The following is a 24,616-nucleotide window of genomic DNA, read 5'->3' as shown; positions in this document are numbered from 1 at the left end:
GTATCAGATGAAGCTGGTAGACAGCTGCCCTGGACTCAGATGTGACATGTGGACACCATGGATAACAGTCCAAAATGACTGCCAGGCTGCACACCTGGTCCTTCAGGGGCACAGTTATCCCATTCAGTGCTGGTGGGGAAAACACTGCTACTGATTGCTCTGGGCAAATTTCTCCACTTGAGTTTCTAATAAATGTGTAATCCACAATTCTCTTAAATTGGTCCCCTATAGGGCAGCAGAAACTGGCCAACATATTAGCATTGCACTGCTTTAGAAGATAATTGTGCTTTTCATATTTTAAAATGCAGCTTTTTGTAACAACCATTAACTATGCGCTTATTTCTGTTCATGCAAGCTGCTGGTGGGGATGGAGTTCTCTCCTAGAGCCCACACAGGCATCACTAGGTCAGTTTGCTTCTGTAGGAGAAGCTTACCTACCACCTCGCAGACTAAGTGGAAGCAGCTGGCAACTTCGCAAAATCTGATGGGGATCTATAACACACAACTCGGGCTACTCTGCATTACCCATAGGTCTGTACATTTACAATCAGCTGTTGGCAAAAATAAAAACTAGAATGACATAAAAGGACAATGTGCAGAACTGCACCCAGGACACACCCTAGAAACGTACTGGGAGCCAGTATGATAATGTTTCATCAGCAAGCTCAGGATACTCAATGGTAATATAAAGCCAAAATTCAGTTTACAACACTTCCAAATTTAATTATCTCTGAGGGTCCTAATGCACAACAATTCAATGCAGTTGGTTGGTTTTTTTTTTTACAGAAAAAGACTTTGTGACATTAATTGAAAATGGGTTTCACACACACACCAACTCCGATTTAATCAGCAGAAAAGTGGTGGACAAATTTTCCATGTAGTGAATCCCTGTGGCTGATGATGATTTGTTTAATGTTATTTTTAATCTCATCTGCTTTATCTTCAAGTGAAACAAAAAATTCCATCAAGCATGGAAACTTACCCATTGTGACCTGCCAAACTCAAACTCTATTTTTCTCATGAAAGCTTAGACTTTTCCTACATGTGTAAATGTTTTTCTCTGTATCTTGTAGGTTTAAATTCAACTTATTCTGATTACCAAACATGCCGGTGAGGTATGCTATCCCTCTGAATTGACCAAATGATTTGCAAATCCAAACCTTTTGTTCGAAAGAAATCCATTTACCACTTGTCTTAACTCACTCTTCCTGTAGCACTTGACCCCTTAAACACCAACAAACATCTGTGTGACGTAATACTGTAGGTGTAGATATTCATAACTCATCTCCTAGCGTAAGATTTCAAACAAATGTGTGTTGAATGACCTGGCTTTGATAAAGGCAACAATTTCCACTGAATTGCTAGTACAGTACTTCATGAAGTATTAACCTAGCTCTTTTGCTGCCAATGAATGGTTCATGATGTAGGAAGCAGTGATACATTTTTAACTCGCTGTACTGAGCAATTGTTTATATTGCCACTGCTTAAGAGTACTGAAAAGTACTTGGAGCTAAGCATTTGAGACTAGTTTTTATTGTGTGCACTTTGCTCCAGACATAGTGTTTGTGCATAGGTTGTCTTTCCCGCTTGAGAACCACTACTTACCAGTAGCTTCAAATCAAATTGGCACCTTTTTGTGTTACTGCATGGCCACCTTTCTTAATAGGTAAGTATGTGAAGCCTTCATGTTCATTTCCTCTAGAGGAGGTTGCTGCCCTATCTTAACTATTTCAGGTACTTTTTCATGTAACTGAAGAGATAATAGCTTCAGCATTTCTGGAGCATTTCTGCTCTACACTACTGTGAAAACTCAAGCACTGACTTGACATTTGAAGGCTGACGTTTTTCAGATGATCTTTAAAAAACAACATCCCATGGGGCTATGTTAAATCTAACCGTTTAACTCCCTGATTTCCATCAGAGCCATTGTACAGAGAGAAGAGGTTTACCGTAATTCTTCCTACCCCAGCTACAAACCTAATTGGGGCGGGGCAGGAAATCCTCCTGTAATTACAAATAGGAAAAAAGCTCCCCAGGGAGCCAGTTGGAGCTTCCATCTCAATTACCAATTGGAGTCGGGTGGTGCTTTCTATTACAATTCTGTCAAGGATTTGTCCAAGAGACAAACATCCCACAGGGATGAGTGGCTGGCAATGCTACACTGTGCCTTCTTTCAGGTCAGGATATTCTTGCCTGGCCTGCTAACAAATGCAGAGTGCTACATGGGATGTTTGTTTATATTTATTAACTTCCCATATGCAGAGGCCACATTTCCCCATAGGTGGTTACAAAGCAGCTTAACTACGGTACCAATAAAACATTGCTATAAAATAACACAGAGTTTGAAGCAAAACGAAAAGTGAGAACAGGTAAAAAGCACAAGTTCCATAAACAGGCATAATACAAGCTACTTAAAATGCCTGCTAGAATACGAAGGTCTTTATCCAGTGCCTGCAGTTAGGGTTGCCAGACTCAATAGAGGACAGGACTTCTGTGCCTTTAATTGCCCTGCTCTCTTTTGAGTCTGGAAACCTTAAAGAGAAACCAGCAGACCCTTTGTTTAATTTCCAAGCAAAGGGTCTGCTGGTTTCTCTTTACGGTTTCCAGACTCAAAAGAGAGCAGGGCAATTAAAGGCACAGAAGTCCTGTCCTCTAGTGAGTCCGGCAATCCTACCTGCAGTTCAACAGGGAGGGGGCCCATCAGATCTCACCTGGAAGGGAGTAGAATAAAAGGATCCCTTTCCCACATAATAGTATATAGCTTTAGCTCGCCTCGTGCTGATACTTGGCAACAATCGTGTTGGGCTCCCCCACTCCCTTTGGGCCAAGTCAAAGTGATGTCAGGTAACTTATTCTTTGCTATCTGAAATCAAACCATATTTTCAAAGGCACAGTGCTTTGCAAGCACTCATGATCAGATGGCCCATTTGCTTACTTTCAATAATGGACATAATAGTTCTATGAACTGGCCCTTATTTCTCAACAGATAGACATGTGTAAGTGGCCTGTTATGGGACATACATACTGCTGCACCAATCCAAAGCCACAAACTATGATGGACAGCTGCTGTTGGATGCAGTTTGTTCGTGTTTTACAGGTAAATATGCTGCATAGATTCAACATTGCATGTACATTGCATCTTAACAAAATATGTTCAGGCAACTGGAATGTAACCTTTAATTAGATGTGCAAGGCAGTGTTTTAAATTCGAATGCTGGTAAGTAGGAAACCTATTTTTAAAAAAGAAAGATTTGTCCAACCTCTGCTGGATTAAGCTTCTCATTCTCTGGCTTCATCTATGACAAACGGTCACAACAAAAGTCTCATCATCACCTCATTCACTTGCCAGTACAAGGAAGGTCTTCAATTAATCTTGCACTCCAGCAAAAACATTGTGGCTCCTACTCAAGGTCCAAGAGCTGCCCACCCCCACCCCCATCATTGGGTTGTGTTTGTCCTCCAGTCATTCTTCGGTATTACCATCAACTGGAAACCAGAAATATTCAATGATTTTCCTGCCTCTTCTAGCTGGTGTTTTCTCATGCAGTTCAGCAGGACAAAGTCCACACATCTGAGGATGTCCAAGGTTTGAACTGGGTGCGACAACTCTGTGCAAAATCCTGCAGAGACATAAAGACTCACCATAATAGTTAATGCAAAAACTCAGTATGTCTGCACCATAGTTTCTCTACTGCATGTTATTGCCCCATTTCATTGGTATGTATTTATTTATGCCTCCTTTTGGTGCATGTAAACTTTAGGGTTGCCATACGTCTGGAATTTCCTGGACATATATGGAATACTGCAGTTGGAAGCAGTGTCCGGGCAGAAATTGCCGAAATGTCCGGGGAAATCCAGATGTATGGCAATCTGTGACAGCAGTGTCGTTATTTTTGCTCCAAAAATCCTTTTCTTTTTCTTTTCTTTGTTTGTGTGAAATTGCCACAAAAGCTCAACAACTTTTCTGTCTGGATTTCTGTCTGAAATATGGCAACCCTAATGTACAGCGGCGGGCCGGAGGGCAGGGGAGTGCGCGCCCATGCGCATGCGCACACGGTCGGGAAAAAATCGCCGAAAATCGCTTGTGCGCATGCGTATGGGCCTCCCCCGACCCGGAAGTGCATTGGAAATGACCTCTTCTGGGTCGGGAGAGGCCCATATGCATGCGCACAAAGGATTTTCGGCGATTTTTTGCTGATTTTGAAGATCGCCGCCGCGCCGCGCGCCGTAAGAGTGGGCGGGGGCAGCGGGCGGCGGGGGTCGTCGCGGGCCGGATTGGGAGGCTAATTGGGCCGCATCCGGCCCGGGGGCCATAGTCTGGGGAACCCTGGTCTAGGGCTTGCTGATCAGAAGGTCGGCGGTTCGAATCCCTGTGACAGGGTGAGCTCCCGTTGCTTGGTCCCAGCTCCTGCCAACCTAGCAGTTCGAAAGCATGTCGAAATGCAAGTAGATAAATAGGAACCACTACAGCAGGAAGGTAAACGGCGTTTCCATGTGCTGCTCTGGTTTGCCAGAAGCGGCTTTGTCATGCTGGCCACATGACCTGGAAGCTATACGCCGGCTCCCTCGGCCAATAATGCGAGATGAGCGCGCAACCCCAGAGTCGGTCACGACTGGACCTAATGGTCAGGGGTCCCTTTACCTTTACCTAATGTACAGTATATACAAGTAATGATTAGTATGGAAGAAATGAGGGGCAAGAGAAAAAAGGACAAGTAGAGTGTTTGGAATACGAGGCTGGATCAGTCTGTACAAACAGATTTGCTCCCTGTACAAGTGAGCAATCACTTGTTGGCTCCCTAGTTTACTCACTGAAAGCAGCAAACAAAAGGAAATGCTTCTCACGATCATCAGAACAAACATTATGGGGAAGTGTTCTCTCTTTAACAAGATGCTGACTTCCCCCCTTGACCAGAAGTCAAACTCAGGAGTGCAGCCCTAATCTAGGGGTTCCCAACATAGTGCCCACGGGCACTAGTGTACCTGCCAGTACCTCCTATATGGCACCTACAAAAGGAAGGTCTCACTAAATATCCCCTAAAAATTCACAATGCATGAGAGAGCTCTTCCTGTTCTCTTCTTTGCAGTGCCTCAGTCTCTCCTACACTAAACACCCACAGTTCATCATATGCCAGGAGGAGAGAGAGAAGAGTGGAGATGCAAAGAGCTGTTCTCTATGAACGAGTGCAGCAATGCTTTATGTAGGTCCCCCCCCGCCGCCGCCGCCAATTGATAGGATGTGGATGTGCTTGTCCACACCATTCTGTGGCCCTGTCTCTTTTTCTGCTCTTTTGGCTATGGCAGCCATCCTGTATTATGCCACATCCTACAGCAGCCATTTTGTGTTAAGCAGCACAACCCCCACAGTAGCCATTTTGTGACCTGGCTATGGCATAATCTCAAAACTCCAAATAGCCCCCAAAGTTTGGCAACCCTGTTCTGATTAATCTAAGCAGTAGGACGTTGTTGTTGTTTTTTAGTCGTTTAGTCATGTCTAACTCTTCGTGACCCCGTGGACCAGAGCACTCCAGGCACCCCTGTCTTGCACTGCCTCCCGCAGTTTGGTCAAACTCATGTTCGTAGCTTCAAGAACACTGTCCAACCATCTCATCTTCTGTCGTCCCCTTCTCCTAGTGCCCTCAATCTTTCCCAGCATCAGGGTCTTTTGCAGGGAGTCTTCTCTTCTCATGAAGTGGCCAAAGTAATTTACAAAGTAACTTACTTACTCAGGTAACTTACTTTTCCTTAAATAATAACAAGTGTGGGGAAGCCACACTTACTAAAAAAGCAGTGCCCAGGGAGGGGAGACTTATCTCTGCACTCTCCTCCACAATGAGTGAAAAAAGGATCCTTTGGATCCTCTGGTCTGGTTTATGCAGGGTTAAAAGCGAGCATATTCACCTATTTCTGAAGAACATTTTTTTTCCTTTAAAAAAACAACAACCCTGATTGCATTGTATTACAGCTGGTGGGAGAACTGCTTAACACGTTCAAAGTGACCTCAGCTTGGTGTCTGTGCTGTCTTCTACCAAGTTAATGCAAAAAGAAGGGTGGCAAACTCAAACTAGAGACAGCCTAGTTGTGATACTTTTTCCATCCAACATTATTTTTATGAAGCTGGGAGTATGTTCTGTGCCTTTAATTTTAAAAAAAAATCTGCATAGCTGAGATTAAAGATAAATTTTGTTTTTATTCAGTTTACCAAGCGACTATGATAACAAAACTACATTTGGGATAAATTAAGTAAGTGGAGGGGGTAGAGCAAAGAAAAAAATAGTCACTTTTTTTTTACTATGTTTAGCCCTTTATATGTTGGAAGAAAGCAAAGCCATATACAGTATATAAACCTTAATTGGCTCTCCAGGGTACCCACTAAGTTTCCCAGTCCCCTCACACAAAGGGGTAAGTTGATGAAAATTGTTCATTTGACAGCTGATATTTAGATCAGCCTTCCTCATCCTGGTGCCCTCCAGATGTTTTGGAGAGCAGCTGTCATTATCCCTGACCACCGGCTCTGCTGGCCAGGGCTGATGGGAGTTTGGACTCCAAAACATCTGGAGAGTATCAGGTTGGGCAAAGCTGGCTCAGGTTAATAAAGCACTGATTTACATAGGCTTGCCATATGTCAGGAAGATTCCTGACATGTCCTTGTTTCCGGGTGTAAAAAATGGTGTCGGGGAAATTTTGCAGAGTCGGCAAAATGTCAGGGAAAACCTGAATGTATGGCAATGTGATGGAAAAAGCAGCTTTTTAAATATGGCAACCCTAATTTACAAAGGCTTTACAGAACAATAAATAATACATGTTTCTTTGCTGAGGAACACAACATCTTTAGGCCGGGAGCGGCACATAACAGAGAAAGACGAGCAGAAAGAGCAACAAGTGATAAGTGCGGAGAATTTAGAAGCTACGTGAATTTAGGGTTTATCTCACTGAGGGCTAAAAGGTAGCGCATAGGCTCCGCAGCATGTGTGATTTTGAGGAAAGATCTGAAGGAAGGAAGAGAAGTGCCACCACACAGGTTTTCTGGGAGGGATTTTCAAACAAAAGGGGTGATGGTAGGACGTAGTTCCTGGGCTAAAGTGAGTCCCTATAAGAAAGCCACACTGGAGGGGCTCTGCTGGGTTGGGTTAGATCAAAAGGTCCACCTTGTCCTGTTTCTTACAGCGGCCAACTAAAAATGCCTCTAGGAAGCCCACAAGCAGGACATTAGAGGCAAAATCCCTCTCCTGTTGTAGCTCTCCAGTAACAGTTACTCAGCAGCCTACTGCCTCTGAAACTGGATATTCCATTTATCCTCTATGACTTGTAGCCATTGGCAGCCTGATCTTCCGTGAATTTGCCTCATAAAGTCATAAACGTAAGTCGATGACCATCAAGACTACCTTGAGATGGTCATCTTGTGACATATATGTGCTGTGTGAAAATGTATTTCCTTTCCTCTGTCCTGAATTTTCCAACATTTAGCTTCATCGGATTGCCCTAAGTTCCAGTATTATGAGATGGAGGGAGGCACAACAATTTTCTCTGCACCAGGAGTATTTTTTAAAAAATGCTTTTATTTACCAGTACCCCTCACTGAGCCACTTTTTTTGCTAAACTGAAAAGCCCCAAACATGGTAACCTTACTCTGTAGCGAAAATGTAGCTTCCTGATAATTTTGGTTGCCCTTTTCTGCATCTTTTCCAGTCCTACAATCTCCCCCCCCTTTTTTTTTAAGATGGAGCAGCCAGAATTGTACATAATATTACTGTAGCACCCTTATGCAAACACTCTCCAACAGTATCTATAGATGGAGGCCCTGGGCAATCAGTTCAAGACAATAGGCAGCAACCCGATGGATACTGTTCCAGCTTAGGTTTGCAGGCAGGATCAGCTGTGGCTGCTGCCCATTGAGATTTGTGGGGTGGAAGGCAGAGCTAGAGCTGATGAAATGCAGAGCCAACTAACCTAGTGTTGTCCCCATCTTCCTTCTTACTTACTGAGGTCTACATTGCAGCACTGAGGAATCTGGCCGCCAGGGACATTTTCAGGACTAATGTGTAGGAAGAGAGAGAGGTGGAGGCTGGCTGAGAACAGACTGAGGTTGGCGGGTCAGTGCCTCATTTGACCTAATGGACCCACTTCCAGTGGGCAGGATAGCAGGTTGAGTGAACCAAGAATACAGGAGGAATGGAGAGGCGGATGACAAGAACAGACTTCAGGTTGCAGCAGATTGATTCGGGGTGTCATGTTAAGGGAAGTGTGTCTGTAGACTGCCAATATTTTGTGGGAGGGATTCAACCACTTACTGGGAAATTCAGGTTTGCACAACTGAAGTATCTTCAAAAGTAGCCATAATTGCAACAAATCCACGAAAAAGAAAAAGAAACATTTACTTATTTATACTTTTGTATAAATGGGAAAACACATCGAAAAGTGTGGAATGAGATCATTATTAAAGGTAAGACACAAGCAAATCAGGGTAAATGTTCACTGTCGTATGAACTCCCCACAAACAAATCCGTATGAATGTTCAATAAAGACTGGATGTAATCCAACATATTCATTAAACGCTGTGCAAACTAATCTGGTTGCTTAGTAAGTAGGTCGCCTGGAAGAGCCCAGAGATTCTCTCACATTGATGGCAATGGACTGGGCAAAAGAAGAGGGTGAGCACTTGCCAGTCAAGGCACAACACAAAGTTGTCTCACACAAAGACAGCTCACAGAGGAATTTGCTCATCTCTCAGCAGCTGCTCACAGATCCTCCTCCTCTACACTCTCTTTGTTCTTTCCGATTCTTCCTCACATTACTGCCACTTCATTTTTTATCAATTTCTCCTTCAAATATCTGTAACTACAAAGTTCAAACTAAAAGCCCACAACGGTTGACTAGCTAGGATTTCAAGGATTCCTAATGGATTATTTTAGGAGAAAAATGATTAAAGGAGCAAAAAGCTCTTTGAAGAGCTGAACTCTTGTGGGTCTTGATTTTCCTGGGCATGAAATTTTGCTCCCATTTTTATTTTCACAGAGGAGCCAATTTTCTGTTACCTAGTAGGGAGAGGAGGGATGGAAAGAGGTTGACAGTTAGTGTTGTCAGAGGATACATGAAAAGCAGAAGTAATGAGATGTGCCTTTCCATCAGTTTATTTCCTGTCTTGAATATGCCAGTAAACATATTAATTTATTACCTGTCAGATGCTCTGCACAGATAGCTCACTGTGAAGTTGGAGGTTAAGAGATGTCAGAGACTATAAAAGTCCTACCTGTCAGTGCTCTTGGCCTTTTCTTCATTGCCAACACCAGGGATTGAAAAACAAACTTGCTCTCCTTCCTGAAACATAGGCAAAAAGCAAGAAATAAGAGCTTCTTTATAAATATAGGATTGCTTCCACTTCACAGTGATTACTTAACGTCTTGTCAACATGGCTGAAACCTGTGTGGGGCTGATTCAGAGGGATTACATTGAAAATTTGAGTTTTACCACCTCCTTAAAAAAAGAAAGTGCTCCTGAATTAACAGCGACCTGTGCTTATGCAGTTGTTTCAAAGATTTTCTCCCCACCCACAAGGTTCTCTGGATGGTGTTTTACTCCCCACTTCCTGGTGGGTTTTTACAAATAAAGCTTTACAGAAAGAGAAGGCTATCACTCTTCTCACTCCCACCCTTCTTCCTTGAAACCATTAATGGAGGGTAGTTTATTTGTGGGGCCACCTTAAACCTTATGAGAAGCCCAAAAGCTCCCCTTAGTGGGGAGGATGCCGGATTATAGGTACATACCAATATATGTGGTGGGAATGCTCACAAACAGAACAATTCTGGAAGGAAGTCTTGAAAGAGATATCTCATAGCCCATACCCTGGTCTTAGCCTTACTTATTCTATATACTTCAGCTGTGGACCAACTAAAAGGTAAGGAATTAATAAAACATTTATTAAAAGCAGCTAGAATGGTCGTAACCAGAACCTGAAAAACATTGCAAACAACCATAGTGGAAAAGTTGTTGCAAAAACTGAAGGTGTCAAGGAGACAGAAATAACAAGATAATTTTTACACTGTATGGTATGATTTTATTAAATATATAAATGAAACAACATAAGTACATGGACAAGGAATACCATAGAAATGGCGTAGATATTATGCATTGTGAAATAAGATGTATGTATTTACCCCCCCAATGAACAATTTGTTAGTCTTGTAATGTTTTATTATTTATGTTTGCACAAATAAATTATAATTGTTTTGTGAATGCTTTGTTACTGATTTTGTAACAGAAAATTAATTTGAAAAAAAGAAAACCTTGTGAGAATACACCACACAAACTGGTTATGGGTCCCTCATGATTTAAATGAATAATATTGAGTTGGCTGTTTGGCTGCCCCTGGTATAGACAATATATTATGACCACTGGCCATGTGGTTGGGGCTGATGGGAATTGAAAGCCACCATTTGGGCTACCTAGATATAAAGCTGGGGTTTCAGTCAGAAATCTTTCCCAGCTCTATGTAGAGATATTGGAGATAGGGAAGTTGTGATATCTGAGCTACAAGTGGCCCTTCCTCACATAGACCCTTCATATGGAAGAGGAAGAAGCAAAGCCACTAGGGGCCATTTTGTGTGAGCTAGGTACCGTATTTTTCCGTGTATAAGACGCCCCCATGTATAAGATGCCCTCTATTTTTGGGGACTCCAAATTAAGAAAACATCCTTCAGCACTACCCGTGTATAAGACAAGCCCCAATTTCAAACCTAATTTTTTGGTTAAAGAAACCTAGTCTTATACATGGAAAAATGCGGTATGTCAAATCAGCTGGAGAGATCCATCTCAATTTTTAATATTGATTAAAACAGGGGGAGATCTGACTTATTTACAATTCTGACAAAGAGGCATATAATTTAATTCTGCTAATGATCAAATGTAAGAAAATAGATCATTCCCAAAATATCTCACAGGTTAATCAGATCATTGATTTCTACATAATTGCCTCATACCCATCTTGTGCTGTTTTTCTGAGCGAATCCCACGTTAGCACGCCCTTCCCCTAACCTTTAATGTTTTTAAAGAACGTAATAGTTAAGCAAATAATAGTTGGCGGTTGCAAGTTGCTGTTGGATACCTAAAAATACCTCCTAGAAGGAGTGCCCTGCGCATATAAATCAAAAGCAATTCCATGACAATAAGCTCATCACAATAGAACAGGAGGCTGCCAAGAGACAAATAATTAGAGCCTTCTCTCAGGAATTTAAAAATATGATTAAAGTGAACCCTACACACACCATTTCATTTAAAAATTCCAAATGTTATAAATTAAACCAATTTCTAACTCCTGTCGGTTTATTTTTGAGCAAATTAATCAGTCAGATTGCCAAAGCTAATTCAGTTACGACAGCATGGGTGGGCATATTTGGTAAATTTATTCACATCTTGGCTGCCTCTTTCAAAAAATGAGTTGAATCCCACAGCAGAAGATAAACAGATCTTTCCTCTGATGGTAGGAGGTAGGCATGAATGCTACCCACACAAAATGATTTGCCTGTTTTCTTCTATTCTAGACTCACATGATACAAAGCTATTCCATCCATGAATACAACATTCAATGCAAAACACTATTGGTATTTTGGCATGTCAAGTTAGGAACATATCCTTCAATTGTCTGCATTAAATTTAGCTATTGGCCAAACATCTTCCAATAATACTAAGGGGCTAAGTGACATGTAGTTACATGTTGTTGGTAAATTCTCCACATGTGCCTCTCTGCCAGGCAGAGTGAGAAAGTCTTGGGTTTCTAATTTAGGAACCATTGCTTCTTGTTATGTACTACCAGTAACTATAGAGATATATAGTGCCTTGTCCATTTTGCCACTAAGGGCAGATGCTGAAATTAGCAACAACGTTTTTCTTTTTATTTCATTTTTTGTCCTTTTTGTTTGTTAAATAATAAAACTAAATGCCACACTAAATGCCTTGGACTGTTACACTAGGGCTCCATTTATGTTCTCATAACGCTCTGTACTAATAAGTAAAACTTCTGAGTTCAGTGGGGCTTCCTCCCAAGAAAGTGCATACAGAACTGGAACATTAATGCCTAAAATCCAAGGAAGTTGTCCTGCGCCAGAGAATAATCCAATTCTCTCTAGGAGGGGAATAAAAAGCAAATCCATAATTCCAGTTGATCACTTTTTCTGTTTGACTGGGAAAGGCAATTTAATAAATTTCGGCCTAACCTTAAGGTTCTCTTTGTTACTTGTGTGCACATGGCACATTACTTTGTCTTTTTTAAAAAAACAAAAATCAAAGTGAAATTGATCTATAATTAAGTATATTAATTTGCTGTTTAGTGGTGCATCCCAAAAGGCAGGTGCAGTGGTGATACACAAAGTTTTTTTGTGTACAAAAGTTTTTACAAAGCATTTTGGAAAGGAAAAGTTGGAGGTGAGTGAGTGTTAGCTTGATACTTAACAGGCTGTTATTTCCACTAGTCCAATATACTATCATCCAAATTTCATATTTGAAATATGCTTATTCTGGCACATTTGCTTATTTATATAAAAAAGACAAACTAGTCCTGAGCTGCAATCCTGAGCTCTTTGTCTATTATCTAGAGCAGGCATGTCAAACCTGCGGCCCTCCAGATGTTTTGACCTACAACTCCCATGATCCCTAGCTAGCAGGACCAGTGGTTGGGGAAGATGGGAATTGTAGTCCAAAACATCTGGAGGGCCGCAGGTTTGACATGCCTGATCTAGAGCACTGTTTCATTCTGTACACGTTTACATGGTGCCATTTCCATCTTGTGACATATGCAACACAGTACTGGTGTTTTCCTCTCTGATCTCAATGGAAGTAAATTCCATGTTGTTTACTGTTGGTTTTTGTTCTAAGGTGCTTTCAAAGCTCTTCTCTTCCCTTAGCATACAAAAAGGCCATGTGTTTGGTAAGTTAAAAATAGTTTACTTACAAACTCTTCAAAGGTCAGATTTATTGTTTTTCCATAGAGCAATAAGAAAACACAGGCAGTAAAACTTAGGTTCCAGAGTAGTGAATGTTTCTAAATTATTCGTACAGAAACACAACTATAGCTTGTGTAAGCCATGCAGTGTGAACTTGGAGCAACTGGTTCAGATCTCTTTGCTTGCTGGAGTTCACACGGTGGTATGAAAGAACAAGGAGTTTTATAAGCTTTCCTTGCAAGGTGAGGGACAGTGACACTTTACTCTATGGTCTTAACCCCTTCGTGCATTAATTATAGGATTCTGCTTATCCCACACTTACCACAAATCTCTGTGGAGTTCCATCTTCATTTCTTAATACTGTTATGTGCTCATTGCTTTCATTGATACACAATAAATAGCTCTTCATTTTCACCTGACACTAAGAAGAGAAGGGAAGAAGAAATGTTGATGGCAAAGTTTAACCTTATTTGGGGCTTCTTATTCAGAAATACGGGGGGGGGGGTATACTACCAGGAAGACACAAAAGGCATCCTGCATTGAATTACTTATTTGTTTTCCTTCAGAAATGTCGTAGTGTGAATCCAGTGGATTTCCACTTGTACAACAGGATATCACCACCTTCTCTGCACCCCAAAATCTGCTTAGGAGAGTATCCCAAAGGTGCAGGGGGTGCAGGGAAGGGGGAAGAGGAAGATGGCATCCCATTCCACTCAGGCACATACAGTGATTATTCCATAGCTAGGACTGACTGTTCAAAGAGAGATCTGTAAACTGGAGAAGCTAGAGGCTGAAGTGTGTAAGCTTCAGCACTGTTGACCAGGCAACAGTGAAGTCAGAAGGCCAGGCTCTGGCAGCTAGCTATACCAGGGTTCTGCGATGTAAGCACACACAAGGTCAAACAAGACATTACTTTAAGCACAGGATTAGAAACCACGCTTATACAGACTTTGTGTCTCTGCTAGCAAAACAAAACCCTGCTGTTGAGTGCTCCCTCCTTTTAGTCAGGACTGTGATAGGGGTTAATCTGTTTCCTTGCATCACTTCCACTCCACCCCACCCCAGCTGCTATTTGCCAGAGGACAGAGGGGAAAGGGATAAACTCCCCTCAACCTGAGCCACAGTTTAAATTCAGGCTGTGGCTGTGTGGGAACAGGACCTTGCAGTTGCTTTTTCTAGACAAAGAGCCAGTCTAAGTTCATTTTTTAAACATATGTTTTAAGTTGTGTCTTGCCGCAAGTAGCTCACTGGATCAGTTACCTCTAGCCATGAGGGCTCCCAGAACAAAACCCAGAGTCACTGACAGAGCCATTCAGATTTCATAATGTATCAAAGTGGTACATACAGCTTTATTTTGCCTTCTTGATTTTTCTTCTTCTTGGGATTGCCAGAGGTCTGCCATGGCACTATATTTCTTCATCCACATCTCACACTGTTTTTCCTTCTCTTCTTTCTCCCGTTCTAGCAAGCGCTTCCCCCTTTCCGCCTCGTAATGAAGCAAGGTTGCTTTCTCTAAGGCTTCTTCAGCAGCTTCTGTTCGACATCTTTGAGAGATTTCACTGGAATAGGTGGAAGGAAAAATGTTTATTTAGAGATATAGGCTTCCCCATCCTAAAGGCTTAAACTAGGTAACAATGAAATGAAATGAAATGAAATTGTGACAGCATTATAAAACTTCGAATTCAATTAAATTTGTTTCTCAATTTACCGTAACTCTAAACTCCAAAGATGATTGTAAACAGGCAGATCAAATGACATTTCCAAAAGGTTTTCAGGCTTGGAGAATGTGTGAACGTCACTGCTGAATGAACCTCATGGTGTTGTTAAGAAGCTGCTCTCAGCAGATTTTAAGAGATCATGATGAGGCTTATATTTGGAGTGTTTAAACGAGGAGTGGGGAACTTGTGGCCTGTAGCAATTGGCAGAGTGCAGGAGGTTGGAGTGGTGTTGTTTACTTGGATTCCCAATGCATAGATCACTGTTGGTAACTGACAGGGACTGTGACAAGGCCAGGATGGTGTGGGTGTAGAAGCTGAACCCAAACAAACATTCCTGCTGCTGTGCTTGCACAGCGCAGACCTCCTCTCTGCCTCACTCTTCCTCTCTTGGTTACTGGCAGCAACCTCTGCATTGGGAAGTCAGGTAAGCAGCACTGTCCCAATTCTCTACACCCCCACTGGCTGCTACTGCTTATGGCCCCACCAGATGTTGTTGGACTACAACTCCCAATATCCCTGACCATTGGGCCATGCTGGCTCGGGCAGATGGGAGTTGGACTTCAACAAACACATACCCAGAGGGCCACAGGTGTGCCATCCTTGGTTTAAAGCTATATACTTTACTATATTTATCCCAATTTTAAGACAACCAAGGATGAAGGGGACGAATATTTCGCAAAATGAGAGGTAGCATATGACACAGAGCCTACAAAATGGGGTTTGGTATAAAATTAAATGAATAAACAAAATTAAAAATCATACACCATTGTCAAGGTTGGGAACATCTCTATGCAATGAATAGACAAATATCCATCAGGAAAGGAGCAACTGTTTTCTGGGATGGGGAAGAGCCTGTAAAAAAAAACGGGTGTGTGTGTGTCTAAATTAAAACCTTACCTTTCTTTACACTTCAAATTCTCTTCTAGTGTTCCTTTCAGTTTCTGCTTTAGTTCATTCCTTTCGTGCTCCAAATATCGTTTTTCCTCACGGATGACTTCCCTCTCCATTGTTATTCTCTCTAGTTTCATCTGACTTTCAAAGTGGGCCTTTTCCACTTGTGCTAGCAGCTGCTGCATTTCGGTTAACTGAAAGAAACAAATAAGAAAAACATGTTTTCCCCTCTCTAAGGCAGAAGTTGCCGTGACAGCACCTATAAAAGCAAAGGCAAAGATAAGAGTTTGAAAGAAGACAAATAGCGTGGAAGACACTGCCTGGGGCAAATGATTCACATTGCTCCATGCCAAGTTTGGCCCTGTGGTATGAGATTTATTCTACACCGCTGTAGGCCAGCCTTTCTCAACCTTGGGTCCCCAGATGTTGTTGGACTTCAACTCTCACCATTCCTAGCTAGCAGGACCAGTGATCAGGAATGATGTGAGCTGTAGCATAACATCATCATCTGGGGACCCAAGGTTGAGAAAGGCTGACCTAGGCAAAGGCAATATTTTGATACATTCTACCTTGACAGATATGGGATCCCGACAACTGGTAGTTAACTCCGGGTGCAAGCATGTGATCTAAGGCTCATACCTTTTTCTTCAGCTGCTGGGTTTCTTCTTTTAAGCTGATGTTCTCCAGTTGAACTGCTTCCTGCTGCTCCTGACACAACTTTCCCTGGGCTTCAGCCTCCGCTTGGCCTTTCTCAGCTTCTGCCTGCGCCAGAGAGGCCTCCTCCACAAGCTTGGAGTATTTTGCCGCTGTCTGCTGAGAGGCATTCAGCTTCTGCTTCAGCTGATGAGCAGAAGAACATGTGAACACAGTGTTAGCAAGGTGTTTCTTATTCCACAGTACAGTAATCGATAAAACTCACGCACCTTTGAAAATGGCCCCTCTAATATTTCAGGGGTGGGGGAGAGAGGGAATTGTTGCTACATACTGTCCGGTGTCCAATGTCAGCAACACTTTAGAGAGTGCAAGAAAATAGGTCACTGCCCTGAGGAGATTACAATCTAAAATTTGTCACAGGGGGGGAAAACAAAGAAGCCATTGCAGTTTTCACTTGCATGTGCTTAGATCAATTTTCAGATTCAGAAGGATATGGGATCTAGGGAGTGTGCCAAAAGCTTTCCAGAAAAGTTTGGATCTGCCGAACCATTCACGCCATATATTGAAAGCACTCTTATACCACTTTGACAGTCATAGCTTTCCCCAAAGAATTTTGGGAACTCTTGTTTGTTAAGGGTGCTGGGAGAACGGGCTCTGTGAAGGGTCTCCTCACAGCTCTCACAAGAGGCTTATGATTTAAAGCCTCCTGCAGTTTTTCAACATATATAGATTTGTATTTTTAAAATATGACAACTTTTTATTCCTTTCATTTTTACTTAAAAGTTTTAATATTGTCACAATGCAATTAAACCTGGTTTTTTTTTGTTTTTTTTACAGCCCCTCATTCTTTCAGTGCCTGATCATAGCAAATCTGCTACAAGTTGTTACCAACAAATTCTCTGCCAGTAGGTTTTCTCGCCTGATTTATTTTCACTTTGTTTTTCCTTACACTGAGAAAAGCGTAATGTTCTACAAAGGGCAGAAACTTTGGCAGACCTTGAATATAGCTTTCCTGCCAAAATATTGAATCTGACCCAGCCAGACATAAACTACCCATACAATATTCATCAGTAACGTTCACACTGGCAACCTCTCTGTAATCAAAGAAGAGGAATCAGGGTTTCCTTTTCAAAAAACATAAGCAGTTCATAATGTTCTTCGCAATATTATTCTCCTTTCTCTCTGATGGAAAAGACTACTTTAAAGTTAACATAGCTCTATATTTTAATACAAATGGAAAATGCATTTTCGTGATTGGTGTGGTGGCAATTACTTGTTTTACAACATTAAAAAGCAATTTTTACTCAATAGATTGAGCAATTAAACTCCACAATACCAGTCACGCCCCACTGGTTTCAAATCCTCTTTCCTGTATTTGTATCTTAATGGGCCTTTGGCCTGATTCAGCAGGCTCTTCTTATAAATGCTTACCTGAAAGTAATCTACGGTAATTAATCTTAAAGGGATGCACTTCTGAGTAGGCATGTATAGGATGGCTTCGCTAAAAGACTTGGATTAAATGCTTTATCCTGGATATTGGGATTCTGATGTCTGTATCTCAGAGTCAAGCTCACTTTGAGAGGATTAAGGATAAAGCTGATGCTCAGTGACTTGAGTTCACCATAGACACATACTTGCACAACTAGTGGCTTAATTGGTGGATAGAAATTTATACTCCTATTTATACCTGCAAGATGTGAGGGAAACCACAACCCCCACCCCCACTCTGCTGCACCTCCTGGGATGTGCACCTGAATATGAACATGCAGTCTCCATGCACATTTCCTGATCTAGAAGAATTACCAAGCACAGGTCTCCATTTTTGGATTGGGCGGTTTTGCTTTTAGGTGTATGCCTTAAAAATGTAATTTTTGTGTGTGCGAAGCAGCCCATGGAGCCAGCTGTGAAAAAGTAGTTAGCTTACAGTGCAATCCTAACCATGTCTACTCAGACGTTACTCCTATTTAATTCAACAGAGCTTAAACCGCACAGGGAAGTGGGGTTAGGATTGCAGCCATAGTTGCCACTGCATTGCAGAAGTGGAGTTCAGGTCTTGCTTTTAGGTCCAATTGCTTCTTATAGTGAGATTTATAGTGGAGCAGATCAAAACGTTTTCAGCTTGTTGCTTGGAGGTGATTTTACTGGAGAAAATACAATTTAAGTCACAAGTTGTACCTGATGTTTAATTATGAACAACAGCAGCATAATACTTTCTAATGGTTAAAAATGTTTTTTTAATAGCTACGTCATTTCCTCTAATTTCACAGCAGGGGAAGTTTTCAGACAAACTCTATATTCTTTAAAGGGGACTACATTATGTTTAGTCAGGTAATGTTGGTAAAAAAAAAACAGCAGAGCTCAGTCTGGTGGTTTCATACCTCTTTAACTAGTGTTTGCAGTCCATGGTTTATATTTCTGAGATTTCTCATGCCCAGCTCGCTTTCCGATTTCATAAAAATTCTTTCCAAATGCAGCTCATTTGACAAGCATTTGTTCTGTTTCTTCAGGTCCTCGCATTCCTGATGACATACAGATAGTTTTTGTCTTAATATCATTCTGGATGATTTCAGCTCATAAGATTTATTGCAGCCATTTCTCTAAATTGAACAATTTTGAAAATGTTCCTATGGGAATATATTCGCTTAAGGTGTGTCTGCCATGGCTGTGTGGGTAGGTGGGGGAGTTCAACACTATTCTCCAAGCACACAAATAATCTTTCAAGCGAAATAAAAGTATGCTGAGCAATAATCTATATTTAAAACATGTAGTGTTACAGCAGAAAGATGTTATAGGAATTGTACTGGCCATGTGCATCTTAGACTGAGCAAGGAACCAACAGTTGGCAAACAAAAAGGACATGCCATATGCTTCTTAGAGAGGCTGCAATCTCAATCTCATTAAGGTAAACTACATGGACCAGATGACCTTCTGCCAATCAGATTCTGAATTAGTTTTGTGCACTCATGCACAGTGAGGCTGCAGATAAAAAGGTAAAGGACCCCTGGACGGTTATGTCCAGTCAAAGGCAAATATGGGAGTGCGGCACTCATCCCACTTTCAGGCCGAGGGAGCATTATTATTGAAAAACACAAGGACTTAACACAGGCATTTAGCCTATGCTTTCCTGTTCATAGAAATATTTTTTTTCTGTTATGTGGGCATAAGAACAAAAAATATTCTGAATACATCTTATTAAAAGCCCAGTTCACAGGTGGAAGTCCTTGCTGGTTAGCTAAACCCCACCTATTAAAACAATCTAGATACAGATAAGCAATAAGAATCTCATAGATTATGGAGGACTCTGAACAATCTAATAATGAAGAAGCAGAAACAGCTGACTTTGCTAGGAGTGTTATTCATTTCCAATACAACATAACAAAAGAAAACCAATTCTTGCTTGAGTAATAGAAAATTCCTGTCTCTAATAACTTTAAAGCAAAAGAGAATTATGATAACATTCTCTATTGCGGAGCTAGGATGCAATTCTCCAAGATCTATCCTTCCAGCCCAGAAACGGCATCCTTGCATTTTTATAAAATAACGATTACTTATAAAAATAGCAAGATTATTTCCACCACTTAGAACCACGATAATAAAAGTCAAGTTTAAAACTGTTTCAGTGTATCTGAAGAAGTGTGCATGCACACTAAACTCATACCAATGACAAACTTAGTTGGTCTCTAAGGTGCTACTGGAAGGATTTTTTTTATTTTATATCTCAAAATTGCACACTGCCCTGTGTTTTGAGGCCCGTCACTTTAGCACACAAATAGCCACTGACCTTCCTTTTTCTCACAAGTTCTCCTTGCAGACGGTTGATGTGAGCAACAGAGCCTCCTTGGATCACAGCACTGGTTGGGCGAATCCGACAAACAGGCCTCGCCCCACGACACAGATTGGCATGATGATCCCCAAAAGAAATGGTAGAAAGGGGAGATTTTCCAGTAAGCCCGTCAAGACTTGGCTTGCCATTAGTAAAGGATGTTGTGGCACCAGCACCGCTGCCATCGATAGCGGAAATACCTTTGCCGCCTGCCGCGTTTTCCAGCAGAGATGGTTTCGTCAACAGATTGGCCCTGTGCGGTTCTCTCTGGGATAATGTCTTTTGTGGCATATTTGAGAAGCGTTTCCTTGAAATCTGTAGAACTGCTGAGAGTTCCAGTTCTACACTTTCTGGCTAAATAGCTACTACCTCTTTCTTGCTTATCTGGTCAAAAACAGCCCTTCTACCGTCTACTTGGGAGAGATAATGAAGATTGCAAGGCTAGTGTGAAAAAAAAAGCCATCAACTAAAGGTCTCACCTGGCATCAATTATTAAACTGTTACTGGAGCCCATAATGAAAGGAGCAGAAATAGAAGCTTCAGACCAGGGATGCAAAACAAGCAAATGAAGATTTGAACTCAGACGTGCCAGGTAGTGTGAGCTGCAAGAATCTGGGCTTTTATTGCTTCAATTAATTGATTAATTGACTAAAACATCACTCAATGGCAGGAACCAATTGTTGAAGTCAAAACTGAATTCCCAAGACTAGAAATTAAAGCACACATTCTTTTCGGAGGCTATTTTAGATCCAAAGTGTTACTGTAATAAAAAGGGAGATGTTTGACATTCCTTCTAGCTATGAATGACAACTTTCATGTACTAAACGGCAAGCTCTTTCAGACTCCTTTCAGTACCTCACAAAGGTATCTTTCTACTGTACAGTATTGATGTTTTGGACAGACAATCCTATACATGTCTGCTCAGAAGTCCCATGGACTTCAATTGAATTTACTCCCAGGACTGTAGTAGCCTAAATTGGTTACAAAGCAGAAAACAAATCAGCTAAACATTCTGTAATTAATGGATAGACTAATAAACCAAAACATATTAATACCAATTATTTCTTGGCTCCCCCCCCCCAGATGCCTATTGTCTTCATGTTTTAGCTTTTCAAAGATTCCATCTCAATCTTTATGGTTTAAGATTGCCCCCATTATTGCAGTTGAATAGCAAAAGTTTTATGTAATTCACGAATTGTGACAGAGGTGATAATTATGTTGCCTTTTTTCCTACAAAGCACATCCTCCTGTATAATTTCCCCATAGTTTGTCTATAAACAAAGATGGGAAGAGACTGTTAATTGAGTCAACAGTACAGGGCATATAATAATAATGAAATCTTGTGGTCAATTTACGCATCATGCAGCTCTTGGGAGTCTTCATCTTCAGACTGGATGGGAGATTTAACTTATTTCACAGGACGTACTCTGTTCTGATCCAACCCATCATGTTATCAATGTTTCTTAAGGAACCAGAGACCTCAGCCATTGTTTTGTGCAGAACCTAGCCCTAATTTAGAGCAGGGATGGGGAATCTGTGGCCTTCCAGATGTTGTTGGATTCCAACTACCACCACCATTGGCTCTGCTGGTTGGGGCTGATGGGAGTTAGAGGGCCATATGTTCCATGCTACCATTTGGGGCACATAACCTTTTTCACATAACTGACTAGGTCAGGGCTGTATGAGGGCACACAGCAACCAATATAAAAAGCAGTAGGGTTTATAGACAGGTGTGTACGTTTGCTCCAAGTTTTAATAGAATGAGTTTAGCAAGCTGAGCCAAGCTTGCTAAATTGCCTTGTTGTCCATCATCTTATTCCACATTGTTCTCTATTACATTTAGAAGACCCACTCATGGGTCCATTCGACAACCTGCGAAAGCAGCCACAATTAAATGAAACAAGCAACCATTAAACACACACAAAAATAACTACCGGTAATTCTGCCCTGTTTTTGTAAAAAGTAGCCATCTACCATATGTCACTGCCATTTTCTCGGCATGGCCCTCAAGCTATCTATAGAAAATTGAAGGACAAGCTACATAAAATCTAGCAATTATTCTATTTGCTTCCAGCATGGCAACTGTCTCCCTTTTTTCTTGGCAGGAAATCAGACTTGCCTACATTTCATATGGAGCTCCAGCACATGAGAAGTCAACAAGATTATAATCAAGGTATTAGGCAATCCAACACTTTAAAAACCTTGCAAGTTTCTCAAGGAAGGAACGCACACACAGATAACTCAGAAGCTGTCTATGTGAACAAATGGAAAAAAATATTTTCTCATAGTACCTTTTGAAAGTTCCCCGTAGCTCATAGTCGCCCTTCCTTTTAGAAACAAAAGTTCTTGAGAAAAGATTACATCCCTGAGCCTGGGTGGCATCCCCTAGTACACTACTTGTTGGTTTCTTCCATGGAAGTCAGGGTGGAAACCTGTGGCCCACCAGATCTTGGTAGGCTCCCAACTCCCATCATTTCTGACACTTGGGACATGTTGGCTGGTGTTGAGAGCTGGAGTCCAACAACATCTGGAGGGCCACAGGTTCCCTGTCCCAGATAAACTTCTATTGGGGGGGGGAATAAACTATTAAACTTTATGACAGCGAGAGGTGGTTTAGAAGCAAATTCTTACCATGGCTGGAGCAAAGCCAAAACTCTTCCTGGCCTTCTGGCATGTGCATACAATGCGCCCTACCAAAATAATGGCTTCTATCTCTCTGCTCCTCCCTAGTGAAGTTTTGATTGAGATGGTAAACTTGGGGTCACAGTATTTTAATTATCCTTCACATACACACAATCCTCCACACAGAAGACTAGCAAGTTGGGGAAGCTAGGATAGAAACCTCTGCCCCAACAGGTCATGTTTTCCCCAATATTAAAGGATTATTTATTTGGGACTCGGGATGGGGCCATGTAAGCCCTTACCTGCAACAGTCCGGCCCAGCCTTTAGCAACCCTTTACATGTTTTAGACTCCATTAGCTTTTTCCATCATGGTACCACCATTCAATTAGAAAATGCACAAGGGCCTGGGGGTTAAGCCAGGCATTTATAACCTTCCATGCAGATCTTAAACCCTAATTTGAGAAAGCCTTAACTCTGTAACTCTTTGACCTTTAACAATGGTAAACATTTCCCTCTTGGGTTGTCTCTGCAGGCCAACTCAAGGAACTTCCACCAATTAGGTACTGTAATTAGGGAAATATAGCAAGATAAGTAAAACAGATATGCAGGCCCCTCCCTTAAAGGCCAATATAGCAGAATAACTAGCAATAGATTTTGGCCACGTTAACAAGACTGAGCTTGCTACCAGCTCTTTTTACAATGAACCTAGAGACCCACAAAGAGTTTGGTAGGATCATGTGATGATGTAGCCCCACCTCGAAGTGTTTCCTCCCCTTTGCGTCTTCAAATTAGATCTATTGAAAGCTACCACATAGACTCCTCACACACAAAGCATGTCCAAACTGGCCATGCCATGAGCAGCTCCCAAATCATTCCAGTTCAGTGAGGCAGGGAACAAAGTGATGATATCACAATTGTTTTTAATTGAGCATTTATCAGTCTTCTTCTTGCCTGACTCATCTTTACTCAGATTGCATACCCATGTTTTGCTTTGCTGTCACTGGACTGGAAATTCATTTCATGAATCATAGGAGTTGGACATTTGGAAACAGAATAGATCAGTTTCCCACGCTGTTACTCAGCTCTGCTAGCAGCTTCTTAGCAGTGAAAGTGACTTGCAATATGTAGGCGGAGAGATTGCGTGGATAACCACCTAGCTCTTTTAAACAGATAGAATTTCATGGGTGGGAAGGACCACACATTTCAGGTTCTCACACTGTAAGGCAGTCTGTAAGCCGCCCAGGGTAGCGGGAGAAACCCACCCAGATGGGTGGGGTGTAAATAATAAAAATTATTATTATTATCATTATTATTATTATTAGCCAACCTGGTGCCTTCCCCAAGTTTAGGAGAACAGGTGGTTGGGGAAGGTCGCTATAAGGAGCAGGCTCTAACATTTTCATTCTAAACTTCAGTAGAGACTGTGGAATTCCACTGAAAGGGGACATTTAAATTTTAGGAAGGTTAAAGTTTTTCTATAAATGGTTTGATAAAAAGCATTTTTCTTCAGAAACATTAATACTACCCACATTAGTGAAACACAAATTTATGAAGTGTAACATTGTTCTCGAAGCTACCAACATGAGTCTGACCAAACTGCGGGAGGCAGTGGAAGACAGGAGTGCCTGGTGTGCTCTGGTCCATGGGGTCACAAAAGATACACTAAGTGATGTTGCATTCTTCTCCATCATCTGTACCGACCCAAAATTATAGGGCAAAGTGAGAAGGTTCCTAAAAATGACAGATCAAAGATTTCACATGGACACTGCTGTTCCTTCCAAAATTGTCTAGACACCCGATGTGTGAGAACAGGTAATGAAATGCACCTTAAGGATAGCTTTTCCAAGTCTGTAGAATGCTACTGAGAATTATAAATTAAACCCTGAAGACACATACAGTATGCCAAGTTCAACACTGGAATATGAGCTAACAAAACAATATTAAGAACAGTAGTAAGAGACTCTGAGCCAGA

The 24,616-nt window shown here is 41.5% G+C and overlaps 1 protein-coding gene across 1 annotated transcript; it reads right to left on the bottom strand.

The window, feature by feature from the left end:
• Positions 1-3,333: 3,333 nt before the first annotated feature.
• Positions 3,334-20,397, bottom strand: LOC118088284 (uncharacterized). Its single transcript, XM_060275661.2, has 8 exons — positions 19,980-20,397; positions 18,577-18,717; positions 16,184-16,384; positions 15,551-15,738; positions 14,281-14,494; positions 13,258-13,356; positions 9,251-9,318; positions 3,334-3,620 (listed from the first exon to the last, which is right to left on the bottom strand). Exons 1-8 carry the CDS (start codon positions 20,310-20,312, stop codon positions 3,464-3,466), a joined length of 1,401 nt encoding a protein of 466 aa, XP_060131644.1. The 5' UTR covers positions 20,313-20,397; the 3' UTR covers positions 3,334-3,463.
• Between the last annotated feature and the right edge of the window lie 4,219 nt (positions 20,398-24,616).

Source organism: Zootoca vivipara, chromosome 1 (assembly GCF_965207765.1).
Source record: "Zootoca vivipara chromosome 1, rZooViv2.hap1.1, whole genome shotgun sequence".
NCBI classification, from domain to species: Eukaryota; Metazoa; Chordata; class Lepidosauria; order Squamata; family Lacertidae; genus Zootoca; species Zootoca vivipara.
This window is presented reverse-complemented; position numbering and strand designations above follow the sequence as displayed.